The sequence below is a fragment of the Onychomys torridus genome, chromosome 4 (genome assembly GCF_903995425.1).
Source record: "Onychomys torridus chromosome 4, mOncTor1.1, whole genome shotgun sequence".
In the NCBI taxonomy this organism is placed as follows: domain Eukaryota; kingdom Metazoa; phylum Chordata; class Mammalia; order Rodentia; family Cricetidae; genus Onychomys; species Onychomys torridus.
The window spans coordinates 36131191-36145543 of record NC_050446.1 but is presented as its reverse complement, the minus strand read 5'-3'; the positions used below and the strand labels follow the sequence as shown (position 1 = coordinate 36145543).

The 14353-nt window shown below is 40.3% G+C and overlaps 1 protein-coding gene across 25 annotated transcripts in view; it reads right to left on the bottom strand.

The window, feature by feature from the left end:
* The window catches only part of Pkp4 (plakophilin 4), a 224988-nt gene that overhangs the window by 139431 nt on the left and 71204 nt on the right, over positions 1-14353 (bottom strand). For 18 of the 25 annotated variants that reach the window (XM_036184700.1, XM_036184712.1, XM_036184706.1 and 15 more), the window contains exon 2: positions 11326-11462. The exons of 1 other annotated variant lie outside the window; for it this stretch is intronic. In XM_036184700.1, coding sequence (XP_036040593.1) covers positions 11326-11457 — 132 coding nt within the window. In that variant the 5' untranslated portion in view covers positions 11458-11462. Of the gene's footprint in view, positions 1-11110; positions 11208-11325; positions 11463-14353 lie in introns of those variants that run through there. 6 more of the 25 variants (XM_036184716.1, XM_036184718.1, XM_036184723.1 and 3 more) reach the window with 2 other exon arrangements.

Genomic DNA, 14353 nt, shown 5'->3' with positions numbered 1-14353 from the left:
TCCCAGAAAGCGAACCTTTAATCCCAGGGAGTGATGGCAGAAAGCAGAAAGGTATATAAGGCGTGAGGACCAGAAACTAAAAGCATTTGGCTGGTTAAGCTTTCAGGCTTTGAGCAGCACAGTTCAGCTGAGATTCACTCTGGATAAGCACTGAGAAGGCTTCCAGTCTGAGGAAACAGGATCAGCTGAGGAACTGGCGAGGTGAGGTAGCTGTGGCTTGTTATGCTTCTCTAATCTTCCAGCATTCACCCCAATAACTGGCATCAGGTTTGATTTTACTAATAAGAACTTTTAAGATTCCTGCTACACCCCTTGGAGTTTATAGCTTGAGGTAAAGCATTAACAAAAGTCACGTTTTATAAACTTCACCTTCCTTCCTTAGGAGACCTTGTGTGCCTCCCTCCAAGATAAAGAGTAAATACATCCAAAGAAGTTCTTAATGGAACTGAATATTTCCTATAAAAATTACCAAAGAGTCAAATCTGAAGAACTAGTTTACAGTTCAAATCCCACAGCTCTTGCCTCACCCTGAGGACATTGGGTCCACCTAGCATGTAACTGAACCTCTGAATCTCCTGTCTAACAAGGTCAGCTGGCCTTGTCTCTACGTCTCTCTCAATCTGGATCCAGACCTTTCTTAAACTGCCCTGGGCTACAGCATGAATATGCTATTTCTACTACATTTCTACACCCTTCCCCATCCGCACCCCCCCCCCCTTTTGTTTCGAGACAGGGCTGTGTAGCTTTGCGCCTTTTTAGGAACTCACTCTGTAGCCCAGGCAGGTCTCGAACTCAGAGATCCACTTGCCTCTGCCTCCCGAGTGCTGGGATTAATGGTGTGTGCCACCCACCACTGCCCGGCTCACCTTGCGCCCTTTTAAAGACAGAGTCTGGTGTAGCCTGGTTGACAACAAACTCCATACATAGGTGAGGGTGACCTAGAACTTCTGATCTTTCTGCCTCCATTTCCTGAGTGCTGCGATTATAAGCACAGACGACTACCTAGTTTATGTACACACCATGCTTGTCTGCCACCACAGTTACACATTTTCTACTTTTATAGGAAGGACAATCAAGCTTCATAGCCACAATTCATGCAGCAAGGCTTTCTGTAGTAAATGTAGAAAACAAGGAGAGAAAGCATCTTAAAATGTGTGTTGTGTTTTACTGGTATATACATGTAGAGGCTACATACGTGAATACATAGTACTGTAGTAAAACTGATAATTTTGTATTTAAATGTTTCATTTTAATCCTAATTTTTCTCCCATACCATTAAAAATTCATTATAATGTATTGCCAGTTATGTGCATGTAATACCATGCAATGTAATATAATTCCACCTGTACTAAACAATCATATCATTACTTTTTTGGGAATTATATATGCTATTGTGATTAACACCTTTATGTTAATATTCAATATTTTCTACAAACTATGAGATAACAGACATAACCATTTTTAAGGTCTTGATTGCAGATCACTGAGTGCTGTCCAATATTTGTGTGCTGATTTCCATAGGTATCCATGGAATTACCATCACTCCCCTGCTCTTTGACTGACTGCACTGTTGCCAGCATAATGATGGGCAGATACAGTTTCAGAACTGAACAGTATCCCTATGGTTCCTATATCATTTCATGTACATCTTTCTCACGAAGGTCTACATTTCCACTAATTCCTTTTCTATGACTTCCTCCTTGTCCATCACAAGCTTTCTGCTCTCCAGCTTTCCAGAATAGGTCCTCAGATACATTATTGCCCATGAGTCCTCCTACCCATTGTTCCTCCCTACCCATCCTTCTTTCTCCCCAAAGCCACTGCGAAGTTCAGTTGATTCTTGTGATACATCTATGGAGCATGACTTCCTGAAAACCAACCTCAGGTTCTCTACCAACACTGTAGGTTTCTGTGAGCTACTGAGCTTTCCTGCACATCACTTTCCTGGTGTCTAAATGGTGGTAGTAATAACAGTTATCTGTCTAATTCGGTGTTTTTAGTAACATGCAAAAAAAAAAAAAAAAAAAAAAAACACCACCCTGGCTAATTTAAGGATAAATATAAAAGGATACTAGATAGCTTAAAACTATGTAATTACCAACCAAATTTAGTAACATGGGCAATGCATGCAACAAAGCAATTCAATGGCTCTAAAAACAGACAGATTTTCACTATATTAACTCAACAGGCAAGTTGGACGAGGTGGTGCACACTTTTAATCCCAGCACTCAGGTGGCAGAGGCAGGCACATCTCTGTTTGTTCAAAGCCAGTGTGGTCTACATAGTGAGCTCCAGGACAGCAAGAGCCTCAGTCCTCCTGTGCACAGCACATCCTTTCACTAGACCCTGATTCCAGAGGCCATTTATTCTTCTGCCACACTGACGTTAGTTAAAACTCTTTTGTATTTGTTTTTTTTCTTTTTAATTTGGTGTTGGCAGTAGTGACAGTAGTTCTAATAATAGCAGTGGTGGCAGTAGAGAGAAGAGACAGCAATCTATTCAGAAAGCAGGAGGCAGCAGAGCAATGCAGGGCTCTGTTCTCAGCCCAGCAGAGCTGGCCCAGATTATCACTGAGCCTTCTTTTCCATTCTGCTCCAGCAGTCACCTTGCAGCAGAAACCAAGCCTCCTGCTCTTCTCCCGGCAAAGGCATTTGTGGGGTTTTCCTTTGTTTTTCCTCCCTTTATTCAACAAGTGTTCAAAGGCTTTTAAGGGGAAACTAAAAGGTTTATAAGTATTAAGGATTTGTTTTCAGCCGGGTAGTGGTGGTGCATATCTTTAATCCCAGCACTCGGGAGGCAAAGGCAAGCAGATCTCTGTGAGTTCAAGGCCAGCCTGGTCTATACAGAGCAAGTTCCAGGACAGCCAGGGCTACATAGAGAAACCTGACTTGAAAAGCCAAAAAAAAAAAAAACAAACCAAAAAACAAAAAACAAAAACAAAAAAACCCACTTTTCATAAGAAACCATATTCAAAATGATAGTTTCATATCACAAAACACATTTCAAGTACAAGCCATGTTGGTCTGGTCTGTACTGCAGATTCAATGAGCTTTGTAGAAGACTGCTCATGTGCCTCCCTTCAAGGTGTCTAACCAGTCAGCTTAGAACAGAGACAGCATTAGTAATCCGAAAACACTTCTCCTCAACAGTAACGATTCACTTCCCATTATTCTTTGCAAACTGAACTATAAGAAAGAAGTCAAGATCCTGCAGTTAAAGAATTTATATGGTATGTATTTTTGAAAACCCAATATTCTTCTTATTAAAGAACAAGTAAAGAGAAATGGTACAAAGCCCTGGGGGAAGAGTTACAGCTTTAAAGCAGGAGACATGAGGTGGCCAGAGTCCAGAAGAGAAGACGAAGGTGAGACTAACTTAATTCAGACCTTGGGGAGGGGGGGAGACTTAATTTTTCTTTTAAAAGAAGGCAATTTATGGCAATATTGATGGAGATGATAACTCTTTGCTCACATCAACCTCTCGAAGGAAAGCTGTTCACAGAAGGAAAAAAAACAATTCAGAAGCACCAAGCAAGCACCAAGAGTCAGAGGCAACACCTCCTGAAGGCTCAGAGAAGGCTGTAGGCAGAGGCCAGGAGCCCTGGTCATGAAGGAATGGGTTAAGGAAGTCAACAGATGAGGTACAGTGCTACTCCTGTAGATGATGTCCTATGGCGAACACTACTGACTGCACGCTGCTTTATGGGAAGTTTTCTATGGAAAACTCAACAAACGAGACCAGGCCTTAAGTTGGTTTCTGGGAATAGGATGGGACAGGAGCGTGTTAGGGGTAGACTACGATTGGAATACACTACAGACATGTCTAAAAATACTGTAATGGAACCCATTACTATGTATAATTAATAGTCTAATAAAACATTTTAAAACTAGTAGCTTAACACTCTAAATATTGAAATGACTTGAACTATTACATAATTATCAAAGGAAAATTATCTTTCAAAAGCCAAAAGATTTCAATACCAAATATACTATCCTCTTTATAAATGATATATACATATAGCATTTATATATATATATATATATATATATATATATATATATATATATACACACACACACACACACACACACACACACATATATATATAAAGTAGGACTACTGAAGTATTATCGTGTTAGAAATAACTGTGTAGTATGCATTTGTCTTCAAGTTTCAATGAGTCATTTCAATTTGTTAACAAGCTATTTCTGTTATATGTAAACCCTAAGCCCTGAAGCTTTGATGAATAAATTCAAAGATTCTACAAGTTAAGATAGATTTATCTTTAAACTGTTTGAAAAGCCTTTATGTTTTAAATGCTTTTCCTTAGTAATGGCTGAAACAAAATAATTATAACCTAAATTACTTTGCTAAGGTACAAGCAGATCTAATCACTCTGGAAAACAATATATCCATAAAACACACACAAATGAAGTAAGACCATCTGGACTAATCTCTGCAAAGTAGCAAAAATGGCAACCTAGAAAGCCAACATGGAGGCATGCTGACAGGCACCTTCAGAAAACTTATGCTGTGCCAAAGCTCTCAGGCAGCTTTGGGGCCCTACCTGAAGGGAAAATATGTTTGTGAGATATTATTCCGAGGAGTGATGGGAAGAACAACAAACCCAGTCACAGAGAATGAAATTCAGAGCTGAATGATGCTGTCCATCCATCTCTTCAGTGCAGCGGTCAGTCACTTCAAATGGAATAGCAGAAAATGTTCCCATGCAGGGGGAAATTATCCCAGGGATTAATTATTTAACTCTGAGAGGGAATTATGAACTGGGTTATCAAACTGAAAGGAACATTGTAATTTTAAACATGAAAAGTCAGAGTTGGCTTTAAATGTTAACAAAGGAAAAGTACTCTACTACTTTCAAACATAAATGAAAAGTATTGCTGAAAAATTTAACGTTAAAATACCTAAAGCAATAAATATACAAATAACTGACAAGCGCTCTCTCTCTCCCTCTCTCTCTCTCTCTCTCTCTCTCTCTCTCTCTCTCTCTCTCTCTCTCTCTGTGTGTGTGTGTTATGTTTAAACACAAGAGGAACCAGAGTGCAAACTAGCAGATCTGTGGTCCAATTAGTTCAAGTGTCAATTACTCCCCAATAAAGTATACAATACTGTGTATGCCTGCACATTCTTCTGAAAGGGATATATAAAACAGATGACTTTTGTGGGTCTTCTTCCCAGCCTCCCTGTTTCCTTGACAAAGAAAGAGCTTTGCTCCTAGTAGGCTTGTGATAAATTTTTTTAACTAATTAGAAGCAAAGCTTAGCTAAGAGTGTGCATGTTTACCTTTTTTCAGTTCACTATAAGTATGTTTAGACACCTCTTATACAATCTGTTGTATAATGTGATCCTGCTCCATGTGAACAGCTGGATGGAGTCTGTCTAAACAAATTTCTACAGTTAAAGGGCATTGCCCCCAAACCCTAGTGTCAACATACCTAAAAGGTATTTTCAACTCAAATAGAACAAACATTCAGTTATTCGGAAGTATAACTCAGATCAGGTAGAACTGGAATTGTCATCGGGGTCCAGCTGTTCATTCACAGGACATCAGAAGATGGATGTACATGCTTACTGCCAGCTAACTCACAGACACCATTCTCATCTGCATCCATGGCACACACAAAATGTCAAACTTCCATTGTTGACATGCAACTTCAGACTGATCTCTACAGAATCAAGTAGGGGTACTCAGAATTCTTGAATATAATAAGCCAGATAATGTCACAAGAGCTCTATCATTTAACCTCATTTTAACCTTATTTCTACAATATTAAGAAAGAAAAGCTATGCAATTTGATCTCGCTCACAACACACACACACACACACACACACACACACACACACACACACACACACCACTAAGAGAAGAACCAGCCTTACCTTGTGCTTCATGATGCAGCTCAGATATAGGAAACTGCAATCATTACAAGTGCCAGGACCATTTAGTTAGCAATAGAAGAATTAAGCAAGTTCTGATAAAGAAAGTAAAAAGGCTGGGCACTGCACTTACAGAATAGTGCTTTAGCTTAACCATCAACTCTGCTTGTCTGCAGCTGGAAGGAGAATGTTTTCTGCATGTGGCTCAAGTGTGTCAGAGAAGACTACTTAGTGTAAATAAACTCAGGCTGCATAAAAGGAGGCTGCAGAGGCAGGCGTGGGGCAGTGCGGTTGTGTCAGTTTCAGAAGAATAAAGTAAATAATTGCGCTGGAGTTAGTTGAATTCTGGGCACTCTGCCATATAGGAAGGGCGTGCAATTACTAAAGCTAAGATAGGCATGTAAAAATGAGGTAATAGCAATAGGACATGGTTGGGCTCCAAATCCCCTAGTTTTATCTTTAAATTTTAAGGATCCCTGGCTCTCATTTTATTCTTTGATATCTAACTACCACTTAAATAAATATGGGCATAATAAAAGTCTACTTGTAATGTCCAGAAAATGCTGGAACACGTTGTCTTGAAAGACAGCATCTTCTTTGAGAGCACCACGCATAAGAAACACAGAGAATCCTTACTCACTGGATACAACCTAATTTAGGAGCACACCAGTACTTTAGTGTGTTTTACCATACCTACCCTTTGTATCTCATTTTGTGCCATCTGGATTAGCCTCAATCTTAAATCTGGATTCTAAGTTTCTTAAGTCATCATCAAAAAAATTAGAGCTTCCAAGGCAAATTCAAATAGAGACCTCATTCATTCACACAATTTACAACAGAAGATGAATGCATCTAATCAGAACACACACACACACAACACACACACACACACACACACACAGAGAGAGAGAGAGAGAGAGAGAGAGAGAGAGAGAGAGAGGGAGGGAGAGAGAGGGAGGGAGAGAGAGGGAGAGAGAAAGAGAGAGAGAGAGAGAAATCCTGTATCCTATGAAGAACACTTCTAAAACCAAGAGATGGAAGTTTATCTGTTATAAAAATACAGTTCATTCTGCCAGTCACTTGCCAACATCCTGCGCATAGCCTGGTGCTCACTGCTTCCCTGGACCTTTGAAGAAGGAAGACAATGGGCATCTATCTCAACGTTGCAGGGAGAGGGAACAGTGGGCAGCCAGTGCCTTACCAAATCCCTCTACAGTTAACGCATGCTGTGTATTTCAAGGCTGAATCCATCATTTCAGTCTCTGGTTTCCCACGATGCAAGGACCCTGGAGGGCACCACATTGGGACACCTTTCTTCATCTATTGTACACAGTACATTAAGCTAGACACTCAGCAGGACAAAGTCTGTCAGAGATCTAAACACTATTGGGATACAAACATCACTATCAGGATACAGGCTATCCCTCCTTGTCTCTGAAGTCATCTGGGACTCTTGGATTCTTATTGAGAGACGCTTGGACAGCAGAACCTGCCTAAAGATGCTGTGATTATAGCCAACTGGTGGCTGTGGCTCAGTCGACACTTCCTGTGACTTCAGATTCAAGTCTAAGGACCTCACTCCTGATAGTCATAGGAATTAACTTTTACTTCACATAGAGCAGAATCCCCAAATCAAATCACAGCCCATGCTTTCATTATCTGTACTCAACTGTCCACTAATTTGGACATGTGGGAAACAAAAGCCGTAACATCTGCGTCAATGTCAGCCCATATGAAATAAACCTTTATAGTCAATTATATAGATGGATTTATTCCCGGATCAATATGGGTACAAGACAATCAAAATTGTCTCAAGAACAAGAATGCAGAGCTAAGGCTGTCTGGGAGATTGAGACTCGTGCTTACCATATTTCTGTGAATTTGGCTACAGGCCGTGGCTTTCACGAAACAGCAAGTTGGTGATGAGGCTATCCAACGTACTGAACTCCTCTCTAGACAATCATTTATTGCAAGACATAGATAGTAGGGGGTGCTGGGAAGAGACTTGTAACACACATACGAAATACCACTCTGTCCTTAGGGAGCCAATTATGTAAGCCCAGAGCAGCACAGAACAGTCATGGTTGTGCCGTAAAGCATGAGGGATCAGGAGAGATGTGATTTCAGGCCGGCACAACATATCTTCATAAAAGAGCTACCCTTTGATCTGAAGTGGGTTCTTCCCATCTGCCAGAGGGAGGACTTTCCCTGGATGTTGCTGACATCTATGTTGAAAAGCTATCATTTCATAAAAGGAGAATGTAAATTGCAACCTGTGCCAGGGAGCAGTCATGTGGTACCTGTTGCCGGAGGACCCTAGAAAGCACAGCCATTTGAGAGGGAGTTCTTTGTTTTTATGACACCTGGAAGCCAAGTCCAAATGGTTAACTGACTGGTAGCTGTTGATACACTACAGGCTGTTTGTTTGACTGTTTCCTGCCCTTCCATGTCCCATGGATTGCCCAAGAGGAGGACAAGTGAGGAATTTTAGTGGCTTATGGATTACTTTGCTGAAGAACGCAGTCTTTTCCTCTCAAAATTTAGATGAGCATTAAAGGCTCTCATCTTATAATTCTTTCACCAACTGCCTCGATAGTATCGGTGTTTGAGGCTGTAATAAATCAACAGGTTAGTAATTCATTTTTACATGACCATATCTCATAATTTACACACCAAATTGTTTTTATTTGTGAAGCTACCACGGTAAAAATGTGAAAGCTTAAGGCCATCTGTTAAGTAAGATACTAGTAGAGCATAAACACTATTGAATGCTCAGACAGGGTCTTAGTCTGCTAGTACCAATATCCAAAAGAAGGCTCAGAGTCCCTAAATATAGCAAAACCAAAACCAGCAGCTCCTCCTTGAAGCACTATATATATGAGGGGGGGGGTGGGTAGTGGCGGCGGCGGTGGCGGATGTGGTGGTGGTGGTGGTGGTGGTGGTGGAGGTGTTGGACGTGGTCATGGCTGTGATGGAGGTGGAGGTGTTGGACGTGGTCATGGCTGTGGTGGAGGTGGAGGTGGAGGTGGTGGACGTGGTCATGGCTGTGGTGGAGGTGGTGGTGGTGGCATCAGCCCTCCCTAGTACTGCTGTCCCCATTTTCTATATGTGAATACTGTTGCTGTCATTATACTCGTTCTATAAAGGAGGACATTGAGGTGTAGAGAGGCAAAGTAAAAACAAAAGCAAAAACCACAACTTCAAGATAACAGAGCAAGCAGAGAAGCCAAGATAAAAGGTGGAGCCATCTACAATCACACTGGAAGTGTACTTCCTGTGCCCCAGTAGGAGGGCCTTTCTGAGATGCTACCCATCCCTAAAGAACAGCAGAGCTGACCCCATCATCCAGGATCAGGGCAAGGCAGCAAGGCTTCCTAAATAATTAATTATATGTTCCATCTAAGAATACTGGTCTTTGATGCACAATATTATCAGCAACAATCATTTCACTGGTGTGCAACATGTAGGCTAAGAATCTGCTCTGACTAGAAGTTTAATATTTTACTTAGAATTAGAAAGTAATCAGCTTTATTTATTCATATTTAGCTTTTCTGTGCTCTATCCCATCGGGTAGATGACAGGAAGTAGCAAATTTCATGATCATATCAAGAAGCTTTTATTCAAGTATATGTTGCCTAGTTCTGAAAAATCTTATGAAGATATAGTTAGCTATTTCAAACCGGGCATATATTTTATACATGAGACAGACAGGATTCTCCCAGGGAAGTGATTGAAATCCTGAGTGCTGAGCACTGACAAGTCTGAAAAGAAACTATGTATGGAAACACAAATGTGTATTAATGAACTCAAACTCCTCAGGACATGAAAAGAAACAAAGATAGAGTGTGTCTTCCAAATAACTGAATTGTCTGGATGACATATGATAAGTCTTTCAATACACAGTATGTGCTACCCTTTGCTACTTGGAGAAATTGGAATCCTACTTGCAATATCACACAAAATATTCATTCAGATACAATGTATCACCAAAAGATACAATTTTAAAGTCATCTGAGGCCACCACAGAATTCTCTAGATGGAAAAGATCACAGCAGCTTTCCCTATTATCTTCAAGAGATCAGGTCTCTAGTTTCCTGGTAACAATGCAGAGTCTCTGCTGCTATGTTTAGTGCACGTGGTTTACAGTTTTAGGTCAGTTGTGAGCATTTTCATCAATTTACCATGGCTTCATCAGGACAGTGTAAATGCCTCCTCACCTTGCTGCATCTTAGGTCAGATCCTGACAGCTACGGAGGGCTACAGCAAGAGCCCTTTCTCCTCACCGCATGCCCTGGGAGTTACAGTCTAGAGAAAACATTCCGATGGGACCTTTCTCCTAGCTTAAGTTCTGGAGATCAACCACCAAGCTACAGCACTAACCCTTTACACTCTTTCTTTTGTGGGGTTTTAAAACTCCTAATTTCAGTACGGAAAATATTTTGGCATTCTGACTTGAATAATTTCTAAAACTGTTTTTCTTTAAAACTTAGCTCTAATGTCAGGTATGGAGTAATCCCATGCAGAGTTTCTAGTTAGGGCAAATGGTGAAGTAATGGGATGTTAATGTTCCCTCATTCTTTGTCATCATTAGTCTGTGTGCCGCAGACACTGAGTTTGGAAAACACTATGGCATTCAGTTTGCTTCTCTTAATATGAAAAACATTCTGTATTTTAATTGTAAGATTTTTTTTTTTAAAGAACTAATATATTATTTGAGCAGAATAACCTTCATGGAGGGCACATGAATTCTTTTGGAGGCAGGTAGAAAACTATTCCTAGAGAATACATTTGCATGTACTTTATTAAGCCTTTAAATCTTAAAAATTAAATCTGAGAGCCCCAGTTTCTCTAGGCACTAGAGATAAAACCTATCTGAGAAGGTCACTTGGGTTTAAAGGACAAAGTATTAGTGCCTTAAAAATCAACATAAACACAAGATGGAAGCAAATACGCACAGGCGACAAATTTTAGAACATTAGCTCACAAAATGAATTACCTGGATTTAGACAAACAAACAAATACAACTTTTACCCCCCAAACCACAGAGACAATCCTACCACCTATGTTAAAATGCCCAGAGTATCTAGACAGTACAGGCCAGAGTCCGGATGGACAGTCAGCATTGTGAAAGACGCCATACACAGCTCTGCGCGCATGCACACACTCTGCAATGTGGGAGACAGACACCGATCACCATCAAGGTTGTCCTTACTTGCAGACGCACAAGTATCCTGCATGTTCCGATTCTGACTGGCAGCTGGAGCAGCTCTACATGCCAGTCATCCCAATGTACTCAGGGATGTAAACACCTTATAATTAGAAAACGTGAAGGCATCAAGGACGTTAGACAAATTGAAAACACATCCATAGATTAATTTTTAAAGGCATTGAAGAAATGTCATTGCAAATTTCAAGGAAAGGGTGTACCTGCTCCTTCACGGAAGCTAGAATAGTGGTGGCTGTGGTCTCGGGTTCCATGCCTGGGCCAGTGGAGACAGCTTCCTGGTGAGTCTGTGGTTGCCCCTCCTCCACCAGTGAGGCCTGTTCAGGGGCGGGCATTCCTCCTGCAATCAAGCAGGCAAAGGGTTAACACTGCTTCCTGAGTGCCTCAGGGGGCTGGGATTTGCTAATGAGTCCCACTGTTGATGGTTCCTAAGAATTACAGTGGCCTTCTACACAATGATCACAACTCTAATGACAAAATAATAAATACTTGATAATATTTAAATATCATCATATAAAATGACATTAAAAGGGCTGGAGGAGGGCTCTTTAAATAACTCAATTTTCCAGGAAGTATGTGCACAAAGGACATCTACAAACAGAAAAATACTTTATCAATTGTAGAAGAAGCTTAGACAATAGGCTTAAAAAAGAATTTGAAACTCAAGAAAAGCTTGAAAGTTACACAGCAAACTTCTATGGTATTGAAAGCAAACGTTATGCCTTAACAATTTCCAATGAGGACATCCTAGGTAGGGCTCTCATGCCGTGGTTTCCTTCAAGTAGTCTTATCTCTCAAAGATGACATGGACTTGGGTATGTCAGAGCCCAAGGCCTGTCACAGAATAGGATCCTAGCAGGAAATGCAATGCCTCTCTTAAGACAACTCTGCCATGTTTAGTAGAACACATATAGACACTCTACAAATTTAATGTTTCATATAATTAAACCCTGTTGAATAAATGAACATACAAATGACACCTTTTTGATGTCTCTCACTTCTTGCCATTAGGCAAATACCACCAAACCCTAGAATGCTCAAGACCATACCCATTTAAATATGCTACTCCACCTATACTGAGGTAGCTAGCATCATGAATATTTTCGTCAATATCTTTCATAATTTATTCTAAATATCACTCTGCAGTTTTATTTCAGTTTCTAACAAATTAACCTCTATGGTGTTCATGTCTATCCTTTAATCTGGAAATTTCCCCCCCATTCCCTTAACTTCCAATATTGGCTGCTCTTTTCCAAATAATCCTCTAAGTAAAAGGAAAGACTCAAATACTGAAGCACTTAAGTGACTCCACTCTATCCTAACCTCTGGTTAGCAGAGAGGGGTCTGGCTTCTGGGTTTCTGCTGATGGTCGCTTCATTCTGGGAATATTTATAGGCACAATATTTAAATGAACAGTGGGTCTGATAGGGTACCTGTGCATCTTTCCAAGATGAAAGCACAGTCCTGAGACTTTCTCGTACCTGCTCTAGCAGGTGAGCCCTTGGTTTCACAGTACATAAGCATCCCACAAGACGATCTTCGTCGGCAGGACTGGGAGAAGGGACTTCATTCTTGGATCAAGTGAGTCTAAGATCAAAACCCAGGAACACTGAGGCAGCACATCATTCTTCAAGCCCAATGTTCTTCAGTGATAAAAATGGACATGCTAATTTTTATACAACACAACTCAATGAGTTTATGGCAATCTTTATCTTTTATAATGTGTTTATTGAGATGTAAAGCACATTCAATATACTAGCTGGATGGAATTCTATTTTTACCAAGTGATTATCAAAAATAACATCACCAGGTCTGTTGAAGAAAAAATTACCACACAGACAGCCTAGGGTAGCAGTCAAGGCAATAAGAGAGATGAAAGCATTCTGGCCACTGAGGTGAAAAAAAAAAATCACACACCTTAAAATTAACAGATGGTTGTGAGTAACAAAAATGTTACTATGCAACAGTGAAACAAATAATGCCCAAACCCAAGAAATTTAAATGTCAAGAGTATAATATGAAACAACCAATGTGTCAGAATGAAAAGATTTTTAAAAATCAGAAAATAAAGAGTTTAGAAAAAAAGCAAAGTATTCATTCTTTTATACACAGGACACACTGAGTTTACAGAAAGATACCAAATTATGTTACTTTATCTCTGGGTGTGTATTGTACTTTATTTTATAGTGTTTATTTTGCTGATCATAATGACCCTGGCTTACTGAAATGTGATGAGCAGCATCTTCAGAGCACAACCATGCTCACTTACACGTTATACAGGGTGGAAAGGGACTGTAGGTGGGAGGCAGTTATGGCTCATCATCTCACTGATGCAGCAAATTATGAATCAGAGAAGGCAAAGTGTAACAAGAGACAAATGATGTCACAACCCTGAAGTCAATTGAGGTTCAAAGAGCGTGTCATGAAGGAAACTACTATACAATGCTACAAGAACTTTCTTGGCAAGGCTATTTTATTTTGATTCCTCAATGTAAATGATCCTGACCAGCTGCTGGGTGGAGAGCAGAGACATGTAGTCTTCTCTCTGGAACCACTCTCAAGCACAAGAACACAAAAGGTTAGTAAGGTTTGTGTCCATTTTCTTATCATTCTTATAATCACAGATCCATCCATTAATGAGTTAGACATAAAGCTAAGTAAAGCTAGAGACAAAAGCTGACTCCTCTTTTTGCCAAGTCCAGAGATGAATATAATGACTAGGGTCAAAGAATGCTAATAACTCTTTCCATTGGTAAGAAGGAAAAAACCAAAACAATGAACACACACAGCTAAGAGACCGTGAGACACTAAGCTGTGTCTTCCTCTGTGAGTGCAACTTGCCAGATCTGAGTGATTACATACTGCAGACCTGAGAACACTGAATCATTTTAGGGGCTTTCCAAAGAATCACAGAGGATGGAAGTTGGGCCAGGAAAATGGAAGAAGGAAATGCCATGCCTACATTTTTAGAAAAAAGAAGGTAGGTTCCTCACATTACAGAGTAGAGAGAGAGAGAAGATGTTGGGTGGGATTCTTCAAAGAACGTTCTCCAAGAGTGACTTAGAAGAAGAGGTGTGTCAAAGAAGTCACGTTAAGCTTGTCTAATTTCCTTCCTTGGCAGTGTGACCATGGAAATGCGGTGTGTCTAAATTCTAGTGAGGCATGCACAATGTTAAAAGTCCCCTGTGATACTATAATTAACATAGAAATGAGGCTGAAATAAGGGTAGCT